General features: G+C 35.0%; 2 protein-coding genes across 11 annotated transcripts in view; one reads left to right on the forward strand and one right to left on the reverse strand.

Moving 5' to 3' along the window:
- Positions 1-18,502, reverse strand: part of LOC118274591 (solute carrier family 12 member 6) — a 511,128-nt gene that overhangs the window by 83,602 nt on the left and 409,024 nt on the right. The window contains exon 1 of one of the 10 annotated variants that reach the window (XM_050698919.1): positions 6,979-7,214. The exons of 8 other annotated variants lie outside the window; for them this stretch is intronic. In XM_050698919.1, coding sequence (XP_050554876.1) covers positions 6,979-7,048 — 70 coding nt within the window. In that variant the 5' untranslated portion in view covers positions 7,049-7,214. Of the gene's footprint in view, positions 1-5,164; positions 5,326-6,978; positions 7,215-18,502 lie in introns of those variants that run through there. One more of the 10 variants, XM_050698918.1, reaches the window with a different exon arrangement.
- On the forward strand, positions 13,488-18,087 carry LOC118274649 (trypsin, alkaline C-like). The gene is made up of 4 exons (XM_035592291.2): positions 13,488-13,647; positions 16,468-16,636; positions 17,018-17,273; positions 17,609-18,087. The coding sequence occupies exons 1-4, from the start codon at positions 13,602-13,604 to the stop codon at positions 17,909-17,911; spliced, it is 774 nt and encodes a 257-aa protein (XP_035448184.2). The 5' UTR covers positions 13,488-13,601; the 3' UTR covers positions 17,912-18,087.

Genomic DNA, 18,502 nt, shown 5'->3' on the forward strand with positions numbered 1-18,502 from the left:
CGACTTCAAGCTTAACAGTGAAACAAAATATATATTATGCCCGAATGAAACAAAATATTATTGAATTATTAGTTAAACAATATCTGTGATATGAAATAGAAAGTTGTAGGATGAAGTCATAAGGTCGTAATGAGTAAAAAAGAATATTACGTGGCTCCTAAGTTACTTAGTAGGGGCAGGAAGTAGAAAAGGATAAATTAAAAGATTTATTACATGTGATAGTAAAGGGAAACATCCAAATATTTGTTTAAATACATTTCACCGATGAATGCCTAAGAATGTTAGAAAAGGTATTTTGCTTAAAATATTTCGTGAGCCCTCCCTAACATTCCAAACACCCTAGGTGTGCTTTTAATTACAAGAACCGTTTTAGCCCTAGTGTAATTAAGGCATCGTATATATCTACACATTATAGGAATACAATTTATCTACTAATAGCTGCTACTGCGTAGTTTCACCCGCTGCTCCTATTGTCCGTAACGTGATGTTTTACCTAGTAAAAATAATGATGCACAATTTTTTGGTTAGTCTAAAATTTTTAACAACTGGACTTGCATTTCAGCTTTCCACAAGTTTTATGTCTGTCTGTCCAATTTTCCAGTAAACAGGTTTAATGTAGTTCCACTATAATAAAAACCAAGCTCGTAAACCCACTGAAACGAATCAAAATAAAACTTCAACAACTACGAGGAGTTCTTTAAATGAATATTTTATTCTGTAATTTCCAGAAATTTCTTCCGGTATCGACGTCACAAAAACGTCAAGTGATCCCGATCTCGATCATATTTTTATATGACGTAACAAACTTCCTCCGAGCCCTCCGAGCCCTCCGTCACTGAGGGAACCTTTATAATTTCGTAATTTCCGTTTGTGTAGACCTTTCGTAATTTTCTTCCATTTTTTACCGATCTCATAAAATTACGGAGAACCGTGATTTTTCTTGAAAATAGATACAAAAATATTTCTGTGAAAATAATATTATTTTGGGTTGTAATATTAGATGTTTGTATATTATTTTTATTTACGTTATATCGCTACTACCAGATTTAGTACTTTTCCGGGCAATAGCATTTACAAATTTCAGTTCGAAACGAATGGAGCTTCTTGATTCTAGCTTTACTGCAAACTGCATTTTAAAAAAGTAGGTACAACTTATAAATATCTTGCAAATCTCTTTCTGTGTTTTATAGTTAGTCAACATATTCCAGTGAATGATGACAATTATGATTAGAACCAGAATATACATTTAACATAAAATACCGATTAAATAGGTTACGTTAATTAGTTCAACTGAAAGCGATGAGTCAATTAGTTTTGAAAGCCATTCGTCCATCTAAACGTTGCACCTAATAACTTTATGCATTAGACTACATTAATTGGACTGGCTCAACTAACGTGAAGTCCATTAGACTGTGTGTAATTAGTGGTGCAGTGATGTGCGTCATGGAATATTCTGTACGGATATTATGTAATTACAGTAAAATATTACAATATAATGTCTCGCCTTTTTATCCCGAAAGGGTAGGCAGAGGTGCACATTACCACACGTAATGCTTTTTTTTTGAGGGGGAAAATCATCCAATGACTTCTCCCGCCTTGGGCGAGACGAGAGGGAATGTCAGACTCTTATCACCCCGTTCCTACTCCTACTTTTCGAGCCGGAGCCTCTGTAAACCCGCTAGGTAGTCCGCAGCTCCAGATCAGGATCAGCCCTACTGGGCCCCATCTGTGGTTGTCTGATGGCTCTTTGAGGGCAGAACGCGACGTGCCGCACGCACGGGTCTGGTTCTGGTCGGGCGGCGAGCTACCCTTGCAATGTACAATGTACATCCACTTTTTACCATTTATGTTATAAGTCCCACGTAATAAGGGGTGAGTACGAATACGTTAATGAATAGTAAACATAATTATCAATCTATCATTAAGTCCTGTGTTTACCATCAAAGCGCTGACACGAACACTTTCATTGAACATTCAAATAACCGACAAACGAGTGGAGGCCATTATAGTGGATGCGGCAATCAGTCAGTTGCTTAATGAATGTACCGACCGACCGTTGCAGTTATTAATCATAGGCGACATACTCCTAATTGGTTTGAACAGATCAACTATTTATGTTGAGCGATTAGCGATCGTAGTAATTATAGATATACGATCTAATTTTCAATTGACCTCATAAGTTAATTGTTATGTCACTGCAGTTATAGATACACGACAGTGATGAAGGAGTGTATGGTATAAACACATGTTTTTCTTATCAAATATTTTTTCTTGTAATTTTATCACTCCTCAGATCAGTTCTAAGTACCCTTAGAACAAGTTTGCTTTACGTTGAACGAAAACGAAACGAGAGCGCGTTCGATGCTTTGATTGGTTGGTGTATTCGAACCGGGCAATCAGAGCGAACGCGTTCTCGTTTCGATTACTATAAACGTAAAGCAAACTCGTACTAAGGGTACAGATCGCTACATAATATTTTCATTCAGTTTTTTTTACATTTCACGATTGTGTACTTTTTGTCTAGATGTTGATTTCTGCAAACTATGCAAATACAATATCATACTACTTATCCCAGAAACATTTCATTCTTTGATAAAATCTAAAAATATATACCCCAACTAAAATGTACTCTAAACTAGTACTATAAATAAAATTTCATATCAGATTTGACCAAACGTATCATCTAAAAGCGCTTGTCCGAAGCAATTTTAATTTAGAGCATTTCATATGTCGGGAGTGACAGAGCAGAGCAAAATGACATGAAGCTAAGTCGACGTAACAGCTTGCAAGCAGAATGTATGTTCCAAAACACAATAACGTTTAATTACATGACGAGCATTTCTTGTTTTCCGACCATTTTGTGCTGGATAAACGAATTTAGCTGTGATATGATATTCATATTATATTTTTCGCAATAACGTAATAATTCCGAGATAGAAGGTGTTAAGTCATAATGATGTTTAAGGTACGCGTCCACAGGCCCGCATCGTACGCATTGCACGCACCGCACGCAACGGATTTTAGTTTGTCTTGTATAGAAACTCATACAACTGCGTCCACTGATCCGCATCGTACGCATCGCATCATCAGCAATACGGAATGTGCTTACCTTTAGATGGAGAGTTGTCTTACTAGAATTTTATTTTAAACTAGGAAATAAGTTATAAAGATATGATAAAAACGCATAAAACTACATAGTACCTATATTCACTCTCGATATATTTGTCTATCAACGCAACACTAACACCAAATTCTGATATGTTAATGCGTCATTCAATTTCTGAATCGACACTGATTCTTTATCGATTACCTACATTTCTTTGAGTAGTGGCCGACAAATAAGGGAGCGGCTTGCTTTTATAGCCTATACTACTTCGCGAAAAATACGTTATCACTTTAATATCGCAAATTCAAAACATAATAACTCTGTCGGCAGGTTGTAATTAAGGATTAATTTTATAATACAATTGATAAGCAGTCTAGTTTGAAGGGTGATAAGACTCACTTTCGTACCTAGTAGCTGCCAAATAAATTGCAAAGCGTTTTAGAAACAACATTTAAGATCAAAATGATTGTTTTAAGAGATTATTATTTTGTTAAAGGTACACTAAATAAAAATATTTATTACCTAAGATAGGTATTAAGTTTTGTTTCATGCAGAAGCAGCCTTTGATCGTTCATGCATCATGTGAAAATACTAAGACTGAGTAAGAAAATAGTGCCACAACTTATTTCATAGTAATCTTTCAAAACATTTTGAGCGGTTGAAGTTAAATCGGGAAGATAAATCAATCCTCAAAATAGTTGTAAAATGAATCTGAATTTGAAATATGTGAAGACAAATGTAGTGAGAAACAGCTAATGTTTCCCTGGCTGTCTCCCAACTAGGTTGAAGTTTAAACCGTGTTTTTACCAAATAAAATGATCAGTCAGTATGTGTTTATGGTGTGATAGTGACACGCCGTGTGATGACGGCAGCATTCTTACTCTTTTCGTGGGTGTCGTATGAGCCGATTAAGACACTAGAAATAATGTTTGGTAGGACCGCGGTACTCTTTGATAGACCCGAATCTTTCAGGGTGCCTTTCCACCAGAGATGTGCTATATGCTGCTAGTATATAAGCTAAGCTGTGAAACTATGTGACTGTTTCCACGGATACTAAGCTATGTAGCGGTGCGAGTAAGATGTGCTATGAAGATGCGCTGTGGCCAAATGCAAGTTGCATCCATAGCTCACATCCATATCACGGATCTTTCCATATAAAAACAGTGTATAAAATTAGTGCTAAGCTATTTGCCCCAATAATATGATTGGTGGAATCTAAACACATCCACAGCAACGACGCATAGCACATTTCTGGTGGAAAAGTATCCTTAACGTCTTCAACCCATCTGCCAAGCTATGAAAGGTGAAGACTATGTAAAGGAGGTTTAGTAGCTATGAACTGGGTACTTAATGTATATATAAAAAATCGGTCGCATTTATTTGCAACTTTATACGTACTAGGAATTGATAAAATCAGCAAAACATCAGCCAGTCAATGTACGAATAACTTTGATTTAATCAGTCACGGTATCAGGCAGACATCTTTGATCAATATCATTAATTAATTTAATTAAAAGAAATGTATTTATTGATGTACAAGCATTGTACTAAACACTTTCTTATAACGCTCTAGTAATTAATATCACGTTAAAATCTGCGTTAAGGTATGTGTATGTTTATGGATATTAAGAGAAATACCGGCTTTAAGTCTTATCGCCGTACTTAGAGTAATTTAATGGCTGCTTAACCCAGTCTTTAGCAATTGTGTTCATAACAAAATCGTTACTAAAGTATAGTTTAAATAATCATTAAATGTCTCTGCATACGGCAGTTAGGTAAATATAGCGAATTATGTTTCTTTTTTTGGGTTAACAATAAAATTATTTATAAATGTGACTGAAGCAATAATAACGTTGAATGTGCTAAACATTTACAAAGAGCAAAGCGGCTTTTCTCTCAAAATATAGTCGTCTAATGTACATGAACATTTCATTTTATTAGGCCGTCATTTGTTAGGATTAGGATTAAGTTGGCCTTTACGAGTGTTATGTTCAGACCAAACACTGGGAATGGGAAGGCATAATAAATGTCCTAGACATAGCCTGAGGGACCACTGACCTCTCAGAAGTCCTTGTTCAGCAGCTGACGGAGTTGATGACCCTCCCTCCTTATCCTGCCCCGATAATAACTTCATTTTCACAACACAACCTCTTACAACACTCTTAATCGTCTAATCAATTGTAAATAAAAGAAAACTGTCGGCTTTCATATAAAGAAATCTTATATATACGGGTTTAAAGTAGGTTATCCTTTATCGTAATAGATGTTCATGTGACTGATAGTGAATGAGTAAACAAAAGGGCTGTAAAAATGTGGTTAAAATGATTTGAAGTGTTTTTGAACTCGGCGCAATTGATTGCACCTGATACTAATATGTTTAGATAATTCTGTATTTGTCATTGAATTGTTATATGATGTGATAAATAATATTAAAGTATATTTTGATGGATTTATATTATGTAGACAATTTATAGACAAAGGATTGAATGAACTGGATAAGTAGTAGGTACAAATTATACTATTTAAATGAATTTGTGTCAAATAAATTTATTTTATGAAGTCAATATTTTATGATTTTTTTTTATTGAATTGCAATAAAGTAATATCATGCATTGATTTGTAATCAATGCATATATATAATAGTAATAATCAATATACTTTTACGACATTATTCATTATTTTTGGACACATAATTACGAGTAAATACTAGCAGTACTACATCTATTTATATAAAAATCAATTGGTGTTCGTTAGTCTCGCTAAAACTCGAAAACGGCTGTACGGATTTGGCAAATTTTGATCTTGAATAAATTATTAGTCTTCCACTAATAAATCCAGAGAAGGCTTAAAAGGTGTGAAAAAAAATGTTTGAGGTGGTACAAAGTTTGCCAGGTCAGCTACCTAGTTTATTATATTTACGGCACTCTATCAATAAATAAATTAATGCTCCAACATCATCATTAATTTTATGCAGAAAGGGTATAGCGCTTAATAATTTATCATTGACCTATTTAATATTTGGAACGGAATATTTCCAATAACAGCAAGTATAATTAAATTTGAAGGGATTATGTAGATATCAAGTTGTTACTACGCTGTGCAACGGGTTTTATTGAATAAATCATTATAGAAATTGGAAAGTTGGCTGATTTTATGGTCCAATTTGAAGAACGATCTTCGATTGTTCTGAATGTATTAAAGTTAAAAATTCTTTGTATTATTTAAGTAAATTTGAATTATTATTTAATAGTTCTTGTCTGTGTAGTTCTTACTGACAAGTTAATTAATTAAGGTTACTTAACCCAGTCTTTAGCAATTGCAATCGGAACAAAATCGTTACTAAGGAATAGTTTAAGTAATCATTAAATGTCTCTGAGTGCAGCAGTTTGTGATATTTAGATAGATGCTTCTAGAAAGATTGATTCTGACTACTAAAATTACGAGAATCAGTCTTGTTTGTTGGTCATCATCGATGATAATTTAGTAATTGCACGACATAGGAGAAAATCCTAGTGTGGGACAACGTTTTTTAAAAAAAAAAAATGAAAAAGAATATAATATAACCATTCTAAGCGAAGTCGAAGGTCTAATGTCATTTGCCATCCCTTTGTATCCGTAACAAGTGATTGAGTAGTGAATGGCTGACTAGAAACGCACAGCTAAATCTAGTGAACGTAGATTTTTTCGATTTCATCGAATTAGATAGATAGGTAGGGATCACTAAGACGGATTTGTTTAAATATTTAACACTGTATGTACATAGGCGGCTTAATGCCAAATGGCATTCTCTACCATCAATATCAATTGATGTGTATTCCCAAGATGGAGGTCAAAAGATTTTCTGCAAGTATAAAATAATGTCATACTCATACCTTTAAACTTAAATACCATTGGCGTATACCCATTAGTCTCTGCTGTGTTGCCGTTACAATGATCACCCATCTGTTATTGTTATTACAATTATTTATAATTATGTATTCAATAAGTACCAAGGCCAATAGATTCTAGGACAAGATTGATAAAACACTCAATACTGATCGTAATCTGGTTCGAAGTTAAAACATAATATAAGTATGTTAAAATACATTTGTTAATTAACCACGTTAACGGTACTGATACAGATAATAAACTGCTAAGAAAGTGGATAAATCATCCACAGTATCTGTTCTCAATATTTGCACAAGAGTTGCATGCTCTTTACATAGATCGTGATAAACTGACGTGTAAATACTTGGCAGTAAATATTTATGAATGTATGGAATGCTAACAAAATGCTAGATTGTCAGATTATCATAATATCACGCCTTTTAATAGCACGTATACTCTGCTATATTCACTTTTCACCAATTATGTTATGACTTATAAATCCCGTGTAAGAGGGGAGGAGCCTATTGTAATATATCTTCTAGCACAATTCCAAATTTTGTCTTCCACTCAGCTTAAAACAACAGTTGCATTTTCTTTTTGAGAGGTGGAAAATCATCCAATAGCTTCTACCGTCTTGGGCGAGACGAGAGTGTCAGAGTCTTACTGACTAAAAACCACGCCGTTCCTACTCCTGCCTTTCCACCCGGTGCCCCGATAACCCGCTAGGCAGTCCATAGCTCCGGACAGTCCGCAGCTCCGGAATAGTCACACATGTGACCTCTCGACGCAAAATAGTAAAAATAGAATAAAACAGCGTATTGAGGTTTCTAATGGAGTTTTAATAACATAAGCCAGGGGACACAATAAGTTCTCTCCAGACAAATTAATTCCCAGTAACACGACGCCCTGGCCCTGGATATCCTCAATTTATTTAATGGTATGGTAATGACGCATTATACTCTTAGACAAAAGGATAATAATGACTCGTTAAATAAGTTAGACAATGGACGTTCTTATATTCTCATATATTTACTTCAAGTGCCCTATCTACTGTTTTATTTACCGTAGGCCATAAACATTTTTTAGGTTACGAGCGTTGCGACGTCTCAAAATGTATCTTGTATTAAGGCGAAACTGCCTGGAATATGGTTCAGCGCCATCTTTTAATCAATTTAATAACTGACTGACAGAAATAAAATTTATTTTCTAGAGGTTTCGATTAAATATCGAATATACATATATGGTACCATGTTTCCTGAAATATTCATTGTAGAATGAACAAAAATAAAACTAACTCCAGACATTTTTGTTGTGATAAATAAAATTATAGTTATTTTTTTATCTTATCTATTTGATAAAAGTACAGTATATTATTGCATTTCCCAATATGATTGCTATTCTCTGAAAAGGTGAGTCAACATCTATGCGGTAAGAAAATAAAAATTGATTCAGTACTGAGACTGGACATTTCTACGAAAATATGTTGATGATCGGTTTTGATAAGATGCTTCAAACACGAGTTTTTGGAAAAATATTGCCTAAGTCAGGTATTGAGGACAAATCACACACAATTTTTACCTACCTCCCCGTTTACATATTATACATAACCGCTATGTCGGTCACTGGTATCCGACGCTTAGCGGGATTTGCCTTTAACAGTTTTGTTTCGGCAGGTAATGCTTTAATAATAGTCGGAAGAAGTATCATCAGTCAAAAAGAGCCAACGTAAACAACAGATTGACAGTGTTAATTTGCATTGGTCTAGGCATAATATAATCCAGATGTTAGTGGCAAACAATACCATATTAGGTATATTGCGAACCGCTAAAGAATCAAACTTCTTGCAGGAGCCTTTGTATCCTGCAAAATACAACTTGGGTGTCTTCAAGTCTCGAGTGAACAGGTTGCTCATAGGTAACCATGCTCTATCATCAGCCACATTATCTTTTACCACCAGGCGATTTGGTGGCCACGTCACCTTATTGAGTATAAGATTGTGGAATGAGTTCATTCCGAGGTTTTCCCATTAGTCAATAGGTTTCTTAAGGGTCGCCAAAGCGCGTGTTGCAAGCGTTCATAGGCCTCGGTAACCATCAGGTCTGCTATGTGTTTTCTTGCCAACGTCGTGGTCTAAAAAATAGATTGTAATTAATATTTTAAACATAGATACGTGATAAGCTACCGTCATGTGACTAGCAGTCGTTGACCGAGTTTGTTTAGTGCGATGTCGATTAATATCACTTGATCGTTATCTAAATACGTAGTACTCGATGACAAGCCGGCTCTAGTGTGCATTTTTATTGTAATTGAGAATTGTTATATACAATATGAACGAATATTATCTATTAAAGATTTAAATCGTTCCAATTTGTAATTGTTCTCATAAACTCGCAAAGTAAGTTTTGTATGTGTAGTTGTGTACCAATATTATTTATTACTTTTTACCAGTTATGTTTTTAGATTCACTTAATATAGGTGAACTTATTATTATTGTAGGCTTCGTATTATCACTACGTAGTATAAAACAAAGTAGCTTTCTCTGTCCTTATGTATCTTTGTATGCTTAAATCTTTAAAACTATGCAACGGATTTTAATGCGTTTCTTAATAGATATAGTGATTCATGAGGAAGGTTTATACGTATAATACATGCATTGTACATCAATATTTCATCCATACGAAGCTGGGGCGGTTCTCTAGTTACTGATAAAATTTAAAACTAAAATCTCAACTAGATTAGCGTGAACCAAAAATTGTACTCAAATTCCCTTGATCGATAGCCGTCTTTGCAGCCACTTGACCAATATGGTAATCTAGACAGCATAATGTGACATGATATTGTTTTAAATTATGATTAGGAAACAAGTAGGCGCTGATAAGGTTTTTGGATAGTATGTGAAATATTGATAACAAACCTTTAGTGATAAATATAGGCTACCAGATATATTTTTAAGATATCTTGGTAAAAATCTTTGTTATGGTCATGTCTATTACGAATATGGTCGTATTTAAGTGAAAATATGTTTAAACTAGCTTTCGCTTTACTCTTGTACCAATTTTCACTCCGATCCGTGCAGCCGTTTTGACGTTATTGAGTAACATACATACACATAACTCATTCACCAACACACCCACATTTATAATATGTGTAAAGAATAAACAACACAATTATAACACACACTAACCTAAAACAACTCATACATTTTTATCTCCGTTCTTAACAGCAATCAAATCACAACCTTCTTTTGCTTTCAAAAGACCAAATTCTAACTAAATTCCCGTATCAAAAGACCAATCTAAACATACGTGAAGTTTCTTTCTATGTATATTTAAATCATTTCCCCGGGGCGTCGTAAGTGAGCTGGGTATATGAAGTGGGTTAACTCGACTAGCGTTACCTTATATGATGCTATGATGTTACCCCGATAACAATATCTAGTTTCTCCTGGGATTCTGTTGGTCTAAGTCTAATAGGTATTAAGTGTTTGGTTAAGTAATTAGATTCGGATTTCGGATACGAAAATGTGGTAGAAAACGCCCACTGTTAACGTGTTTAGTGAGACTAATAAGTCTCATGAAAATCTAGACTCGTGTTACTGTCATGACAAAATAAACTTAAAATCTACTTTGCTAACCCAAGGACCAAGACCGAAACCTCATGCTCCGCTCGATCTATAAGACAGTCGATAAATAAAATAACAAAACTCCATAAACCTTTGATGGCATTTAGTCGTCCTCGAGTAACAAATTAATTAATCTGCAAGGTTCTCTGTAATCCAAGAGGTTCTCATTTAGTCTATTAACCGACAATGCTTAATAGGCTAAATGAGTGACTCGTGTTAATGGGCTTACAATAGCTTTGGTGGGCAAAAAGTCATGGCCGCCGTGACCCCAGAGTGGGCCAAATGTCCAAATAGCGTTAGTTAAGGGCTACTGTAATCCTCCCAAATAATAGGTAAGGTCAGTGAAATTTCTGATAAGAGCGGAGTTCAACGCACACTGAATACTAATGTTATCCGCTGCCAAATTGATTTATATCTGCACGAAGTCGCCCTGTGTGTATTTTCACAATATTCTGTGCGGATGTGTGGCGTGCGGGGGAAATAAAATGGACGGCAGGCGCATGCTCAATTTTAAGGCGTGTTGCTTAAATATTATACTGAAACGAACTTTTTTATGCATAGAAGACAAATAATAAAAGCAAATTCACATGAAATACGGCGTCAAATACTAAAAGCATGAACATAAAACGTTTTCAGCGTACGTGATGCAGACATTAATATCAATATAAAATTTAATATCAGAATGGCAGATTTGAAAAAATATCTCAAAGAGTCTACGAATCAACTTCATATTGCAAAATTAAATCACGTAAAGCTAATAAGCACGTACATAGGCACATAAATATAATATATACCTTATTATATATAAGTCTGAGTTCACATTTGGATGTTGTAAGCGCTATTTACTTAGTATCCTTTGCGACTGTCAGAGTAGGGTAAAGGGTAAATGGTATCTCAAAAATATGGTTGGAATGTACTTTTTGTTTGAAAGTATCTTCTTTGTAATAGACATCAAATACCAAGCCTGAGGGCTAGTAAATAATCTTAGATAACATACGAGTACGTTATAATAGTTTTCTTATGACACAATTGTATCTTATAATATCTCAGCTGCTTTGAAAGAAGTTGTTCTTGTTTGTTCGACTGTGGATCAAAGGGCAATAGTGAAATTGAATTTTGTGTGACGGTTCGATAGATTCTTTTCCTTGTAACTACGATCAACGTGGTGGAAATATTACGCAAAGGAGGTGGATTTACGCATTTGGCTTTGAAGGATCGTTTTTAATGTCGATCCGAGCTGTCACGTCGAGTAAGACTGATGGAGTGAAGATATCTAGCTAATTAGGGAGCGTGCGCAGGGTAGAAGGTCTTACTATTTTATTTGTGTGGAAGAGCCATGCTTCTGCACGAATGGGTCGGCCCCATCAAAGTAATACCACGGCCTCACAGAAATCCGACGTGAAACAACGCTTGCGTTGTGTTTTGTTGTGTGAGTAAGGTTACTGGAGGCCCAATTACCTTCCTTCCCAATCTTCCCAATCGTATATTCCCCAACAATCCTTAAATTCTTACCGACAACACACTTGAAACGTCTCTGGTGTTTCAGATTTCCATGTGCGACAGTAAGCTGCTAACGTCTAAGGTCTGTTCGTTTACTGGCTTATACCATTACTTACATACTGCCTATTCTAAGCTTATTTAGCGGAAATCATTATAGCCATTGTTACCTTACATTTTATCGTTTAAAAGATGTCAGCAGGTTAACTCTATTTTGTCTGACTTTATTACATTTTTCAACATTTTGATTGTACTTGGCAATATAGTCAAAATAAATAATGTAGCTGGATGATGAGTAATTCACACAAATTGAGTATGTTTTGTAATCTTTTGGGAAAGACTGTAAGAATGAAGGGGTCCTAAGTAAATTCCTTTCCTAACATGATAATGAACGTCTAATTATAACATTTTTGCGTTTATTTAGTGGCACCCACAACACAGGTAATCCTAGTGCGCGATCTTCATTAATTATTTCGTTGTGTTAATTACATTCCTCTCCCCTGGGAAGTCTACGGCCGTCATCTGATACGATATTTATGACATACATAATTATACAGTTTCGCCGAGTAATTCAGTCCATGTTGTAATTTTAAAATACGTAGAACTAATTATTTTAACGTGTATTCAGTTGCGATAATGTTATCTTTATTTTGTAATTCAATGCTGGTACAAATAATTAAGTAGATAATAATTAAATTTAATTTAATCGCGTCATGATTTTGATCGTAATGAATTAATTCGATAATATTTTAATACCGAGATTATGATGGGATATTGTAATTATACAAATCTAATTTAATACTATAACATACAGTAGCGTAATAAATTTGTGATAGGGAATGGAAATAGAAGATAGATATTTTGTTGACTCCAGGTAACTTTAGACAATGATAAAATAAAATTGGTTGCAAATGTGACTGATGGGAAATTGGTTTTGGATTCGATTTCTGAGTGGACAGGATAAACCATTGTTTTAATATTTTCGAAATTGACCCGGCAAACTTCATACGAGTTTGAGACGTCACACATTTTGGTCTCACCTTTTAAACCTTTATGGGACTTCTACAAATGATTCTGGGCCAAAATTAGCCAAATCGTTTCGGCAGTTCTAGAGTTTAGCCAGACTAACGAACAGCAATTGATTTTTATATATACAGATAACACAGTATCTGAAAATGTGCTGGACGCATGGCTATAGGTTTACCATCTGTATTAAGCGGCTTATAAAAAAAAATGTGAAAAGTGGGTATAATTTAAACACTTTTGCAGAGATCCTATAAGAAATAAAAGGGCTTAATAGTATAGCAGCTTTATAAAGATTATATTTGTAAATTACTATAGATAAAATCTAGTACTTTTAAGTGCTTTGAGTTGGATATTGAAGGTCTTTACTAGTTTGAAGTTATCCTATTGACTGATAGCAGGATATCTTAAGAGAATCAATAGCTGGGAGGTAATATAAGAGATGTTTGCAGTAAAGACAATGAAGTTTAATTGCTGGAGTGCAACATGAGAGGTTTAGTTGTATTTGTGTTGTTCTTCGCTAGTACTGCAGGTATTGTAAAGAATTACATGTTTTATTTTTATTAAATCTTCTTGATGTAAACTCTTTGCTGTTTAATGCTATTGATATTTGTTACGTATTTCGGTTACATAAATCAAAATTATTTCTTTTAAACATTGCCCCACATTAGGATTTTCTTCTGTGTCGTGGGTGCGTTTACAAACACACAAGTGCACATGCTCATGACACCCAGACCCAAAAGAACAATTTTTGGATCACACAAAGAGTTGTTCCGTGCAGGAATTGAACCCGCTACACGTTGCATAGCAGTCAGTTGCTCAGCCACCGCGCCAACCGTACCAATTCAACAATAGCTGAACCAATTTTAATTAATTTTGTTTGCAATCTATGTTAAAAATCAGGGATGTTTAAAAAATGACAAAATGTGGAAAGACAAAATACTCTTGATGGAAAGATCCAAGCTTTGGGCACAGATAGTTTTATAATGAAAAGAAAACGTTTAGTTTGTAACAAATCAATACTACATTATAGAAGTAAACGCCTTCAATAAATAAATTGCAACCACACCTCAAGCAAAACTAATAAATATCACTCTTATAATAATACAGATAAGCTATAAATTAACTCAACAATGTAAGATTACGAAGTAAAAATGCTTGCAATGAGTAAACATAAAGGATAAAGGTAGACCGACCGACCGACAATGGGGTGTTTTTAAGCAAAATTTCTTCGAACACGATAAAGGGATATAAGAAATGGGTTAATGTGCCGTTCTGTGGATGAACCACTAACCTCCTTCTTCCTGTCCCTTTTTTATAAAAAGCATCATTTACATCTTTTGTAATAGCCGGTTTGTGTTGTGATTGCTTCCTTGGCTTAGGGATATGGGAGCTTGGGTTAGAAAACGATAAGGTTACTTAAGCGTAATTTGAAATTGATATTTTGTAATATATATTCAGTTTTAGGAACAAGTATTTTGGGTTGCGTTTACAGACATAGTACACAACTGCGTTAGTATTTATAATATAAAAATAAGCTGGGTTTTCCTTCCTGACGCTATAACTCCAGAGTGCACGAATCGATTACCACGGTTTTGCATTCGTTGGAAAAGTCTTGGGCTTCGTGAGGTTTATAGTAAGAAAATTCAGGAAAAATTCAAGAGAACAGCAGGAAAGCAGGGAAAATCTTTGGTGACGAAACGGAGTTCGTTTGGTTCGGTTTTTTATTTTTATTCGGTTTGCTAGTATACTTATACATATATATTTCTGCAATATTGAATTACTGCTGAGTAGTTATTTTAATAAGTAGGTTCTTAGACGAGACCTAAATTATATTGCTTAGGTCAAATTTAACCCTATTGGCGAAGGTATCGTCTACTAACTTTGTGGTCACATCTATAGTCGACAGATCAGTCAGGGACCCTGTCAATAGAATCCTTTAAGTAAGTACTTATGATAAGTAATCCTGCCTTGACTTGTCAATAAGTGAAACCTTGGATAAAGTGTAGTTGAGAGTATTGAGAGATATGAGGAGTATGTCCACTTGAACGATAAGTGACATCCACTTAAGAGTGCTTTTCTACCAGAGATATGCTATGCTACGTTGCTGTGGATGCGTTTGGTTTCCACTAATCATATTCATTGATACATATAACTTAGCTGGTGGGAGCGGACTCAGCTAAGCTATGTTTTTATATGGAAAGATGCGTGCTATGTTAGTGTGCTATGGATGCATGCTATAAATGCGTACTATGGATGCGTGCCATAAATGCATGGCTTCCCTACTATCGATAAATTGCATACTCGAGCGGCGCATCATCTTCGCACAGCTACTTTGTAGCAGCAGTTTTTGTAGCATATGACCACTAGATGAAAAATAGAGAGGGCGTGGTTGTAACGCCTCGCACTCCCTGTGAACTGTCACATATTATGTTAAAGGACATTTCAGTTATGACATCTCCTTTTTGTATTTGCTTCATGCATTGTCCCTTACTCGATAAACCAGTAAAATATTTACCCGTCATTAAGAACTGAGGTAACTCTTAAATTTCTTACATAAATACGTACACAGGACTTTCAGTAAATTTTAGATGAAACCTTGAATGTTATAGGTACCTGTAACAAAAGAAAACTTGGTATTAAAGTGAGCTCAAAAGGCTAATAAAAGTTATGAAAATTGTAGCCGCGAGATATGTTTATAAAATGTTTTTTATTAACCATAAACAATAATCTTCGTTACATTCGCCTTTTATGTGGGACGTAAAAGTTTATAATAGCTGAAAGATTTAATTAACACTTAAAGAAAATCCTAAAATTTCAAGTATGAGAAGTGGGTTAATGTTGTTAATGATGTACGGACTTATACATTAGGTATATCTTTGTTCTAGTTACTTGTTGGAATAACGTCTGAAGATAATATATTAAAATAGACAACGGTGTTCGTAATTAAGTATTTAAGTGTGGGAGTGCCATGCTTCGGCACGAATGGGCCGGGTCGACTGAAGTGATACCACGGCTTTACAGAAAGCCGACGTGAGACAACGCTTGCGTTGTGTTTCAGTTTCCCCAACAACCTTTAAATTCCTAACCTCCAAAAGGCCGGTAATGCACGGGCGCCCGCGATAGCTTACACAATTATACACATTAATGTAATAATATTGCATTTAAATTAGTAATACTATGATATTGAATTAATATTGAATCACTGTAACCTAAATTATTATACCAATGATACTAAGCTGCATTATAAATATTTTCAGAACAAAATTAAAACGATGAACTGTGAAATATTGCCAAGAGATTTTCTATATAATACCTTTAAAATTAATACAATATCATTTTTCTGTTTTAGCGGTTCCTGCTAATCCTATGAGAATAGTTGGAGGAAACCTGACAACAGTGGAACAGTATCCAACTATCGCTGCGTTGCTTTATTCTTTCTTCGGGACGAGCTTCAGCCAGTCCTGTGGTGGAACAGTCCTCAATAGAAGATCTATCCTCACCGCTGCTCATTGCCCCTAGTAAGTATTCATTCATTCATAGATTTACTAACATTTCACACGCGGCTTCATACGTGTTTTTTCAAGGAATTGGAGGCAGATGTTCAAAAAAATAAAATAAATGATCCACGATTATTTTAATCACAAATAGTCCACATACTAATTTTTAGCTTTCTATCTTGAAAATTGATGAATATTTCATACAAACTTTCACTCCCCCAAGAGAAAGAGGTTAGAAAGAGAGGCTCGAAAAGCAGGAGTAGTAACGTGGGGTGGTTTTTAGTCAGTAAGAGTTTGATACTCACTCACCTCACCTCACCTCACCCAAGGCAGGAGAAATCACTGGATGATTTCCCCCCCTCAAAAAAGCCAGTATTTTCACTTACATAATATTTTTTCCAGTGGTGATACAACTGTAAATTGGCGTGTTCGCGTGGGGTCAAGCTTTGCCAATAGTGGTGGGATTGTACACACGTTGACTGCCATCTTCATCCATCCGAAGTTTAACCAGCGTATCATTGACTATGACGTGTCAATCCTGCGGACTACTGACGTCATCGAGTATGGAAATGTGGTTCGACCTGCTTCAATAGCTGGGTCTTCGTATAACCTTCCTGATAATTCAGTTGTTTGGGCAGCTGGATGGGGCACTACTTCTGTGAGTTTTCTTGAACACAATTTATTTTTTTATTATCTAGATCGCTTTTAAGATTTATAGATCGTCGCTAGATAGCAACTTGCGCATTTATTATTTGAAGGGGCGCGAATAAATTTATTCGTTTCCACACATTTAAAAAATAATCAATAGCGTTAGAACTGACCCTTTAGTCGATCTTCTGCAATATGTACACAGTAGTGTGAATTTAAGAAATTAAAAACAAGAAAAGATACAGTCAGGTTGAAAACTTAATTCTGTTTTAAACTTAAAGTATGTACATGTTTTGACGACATTTAAATTTTCTTAACATTAATTTATTGATTTTACTTTTCCAGTCTGGTGGATATCCTTCAGAACAACTACGACACGTGCAGCTGTGGACAGTGAACCAAGGTCTCTGCAAGTCTCGATATGGGTCCCGAAACCTGAACATTACTGAAAACATGTTGTGTTCCGGATGGCTGGACGTCGGTGGTCGTGACCAGTGCCAGGGTGACTCTGGCAGTCCTCTCTACCACAATGGAGTAGTTGTTGGCGTCTGCTCGTGGGGCGTTGGCTGCGCATCAGCTCAGTACCCTGGAGTCAACTCCAGAGTGTCTCGATTCACAAACTGGATTCAGAGTCAAGCGAGACTTTAAAAAACAATTTTGTAAACGAATACAGATTGCGTTTTAAAAAGTGTTTTATTTTATATATTTAATGCTGTAAAGTGAGGTCATGTATCGTCCACATGAGTGATTAGAAATTTTGCAGTTTATGTACTTAGTTATAATAAGACGGCAGCTTTTATTAAAAAACATGAAATTTTGATGAATTGGTGATTCTATTTGATGTCCAAATAGGTATAGCAAAATCACATAAATTCCCATTAGATAATAAATTTGACAAATAAATTAGGCGCAAACTAAAAAAAAAGAAAATATAGAATGGTCTTCTATTTAGAGACTTTTTCACAATTGTGAAATGTTTAGTTCACAAAGATTAATGTAGGCATCGAAAAGGGTCTGCCATTTTGGAAGTACATAAGTTATTTGGTCCCTCTCAGTTGAATTATTTGAATTCGACGCTTTAATTTGTCAAAGAAAAACGTTCCTTTTTGAGTAAAAGATTTATTGCGGAGATTATGTATTTGTGTACTAAGTTATTATTCTACTCATTCTTTTTGTTTTGTATTGTTAGCCAAAGTAAAGGTATTAAACCCCTCAAAATAAATAATGATACTGAATTAC

Source organism: Spodoptera frugiperda, chromosome 15 (assembly GCF_023101765.2).
Source record: "Spodoptera frugiperda isolate SF20-4 chromosome 15, AGI-APGP_CSIRO_Sfru_2.0, whole genome shotgun sequence".
Classification (NCBI taxonomy): Eukaryota; Metazoa; Arthropoda; class Insecta; order Lepidoptera; family Noctuidae; genus Spodoptera; species Spodoptera frugiperda.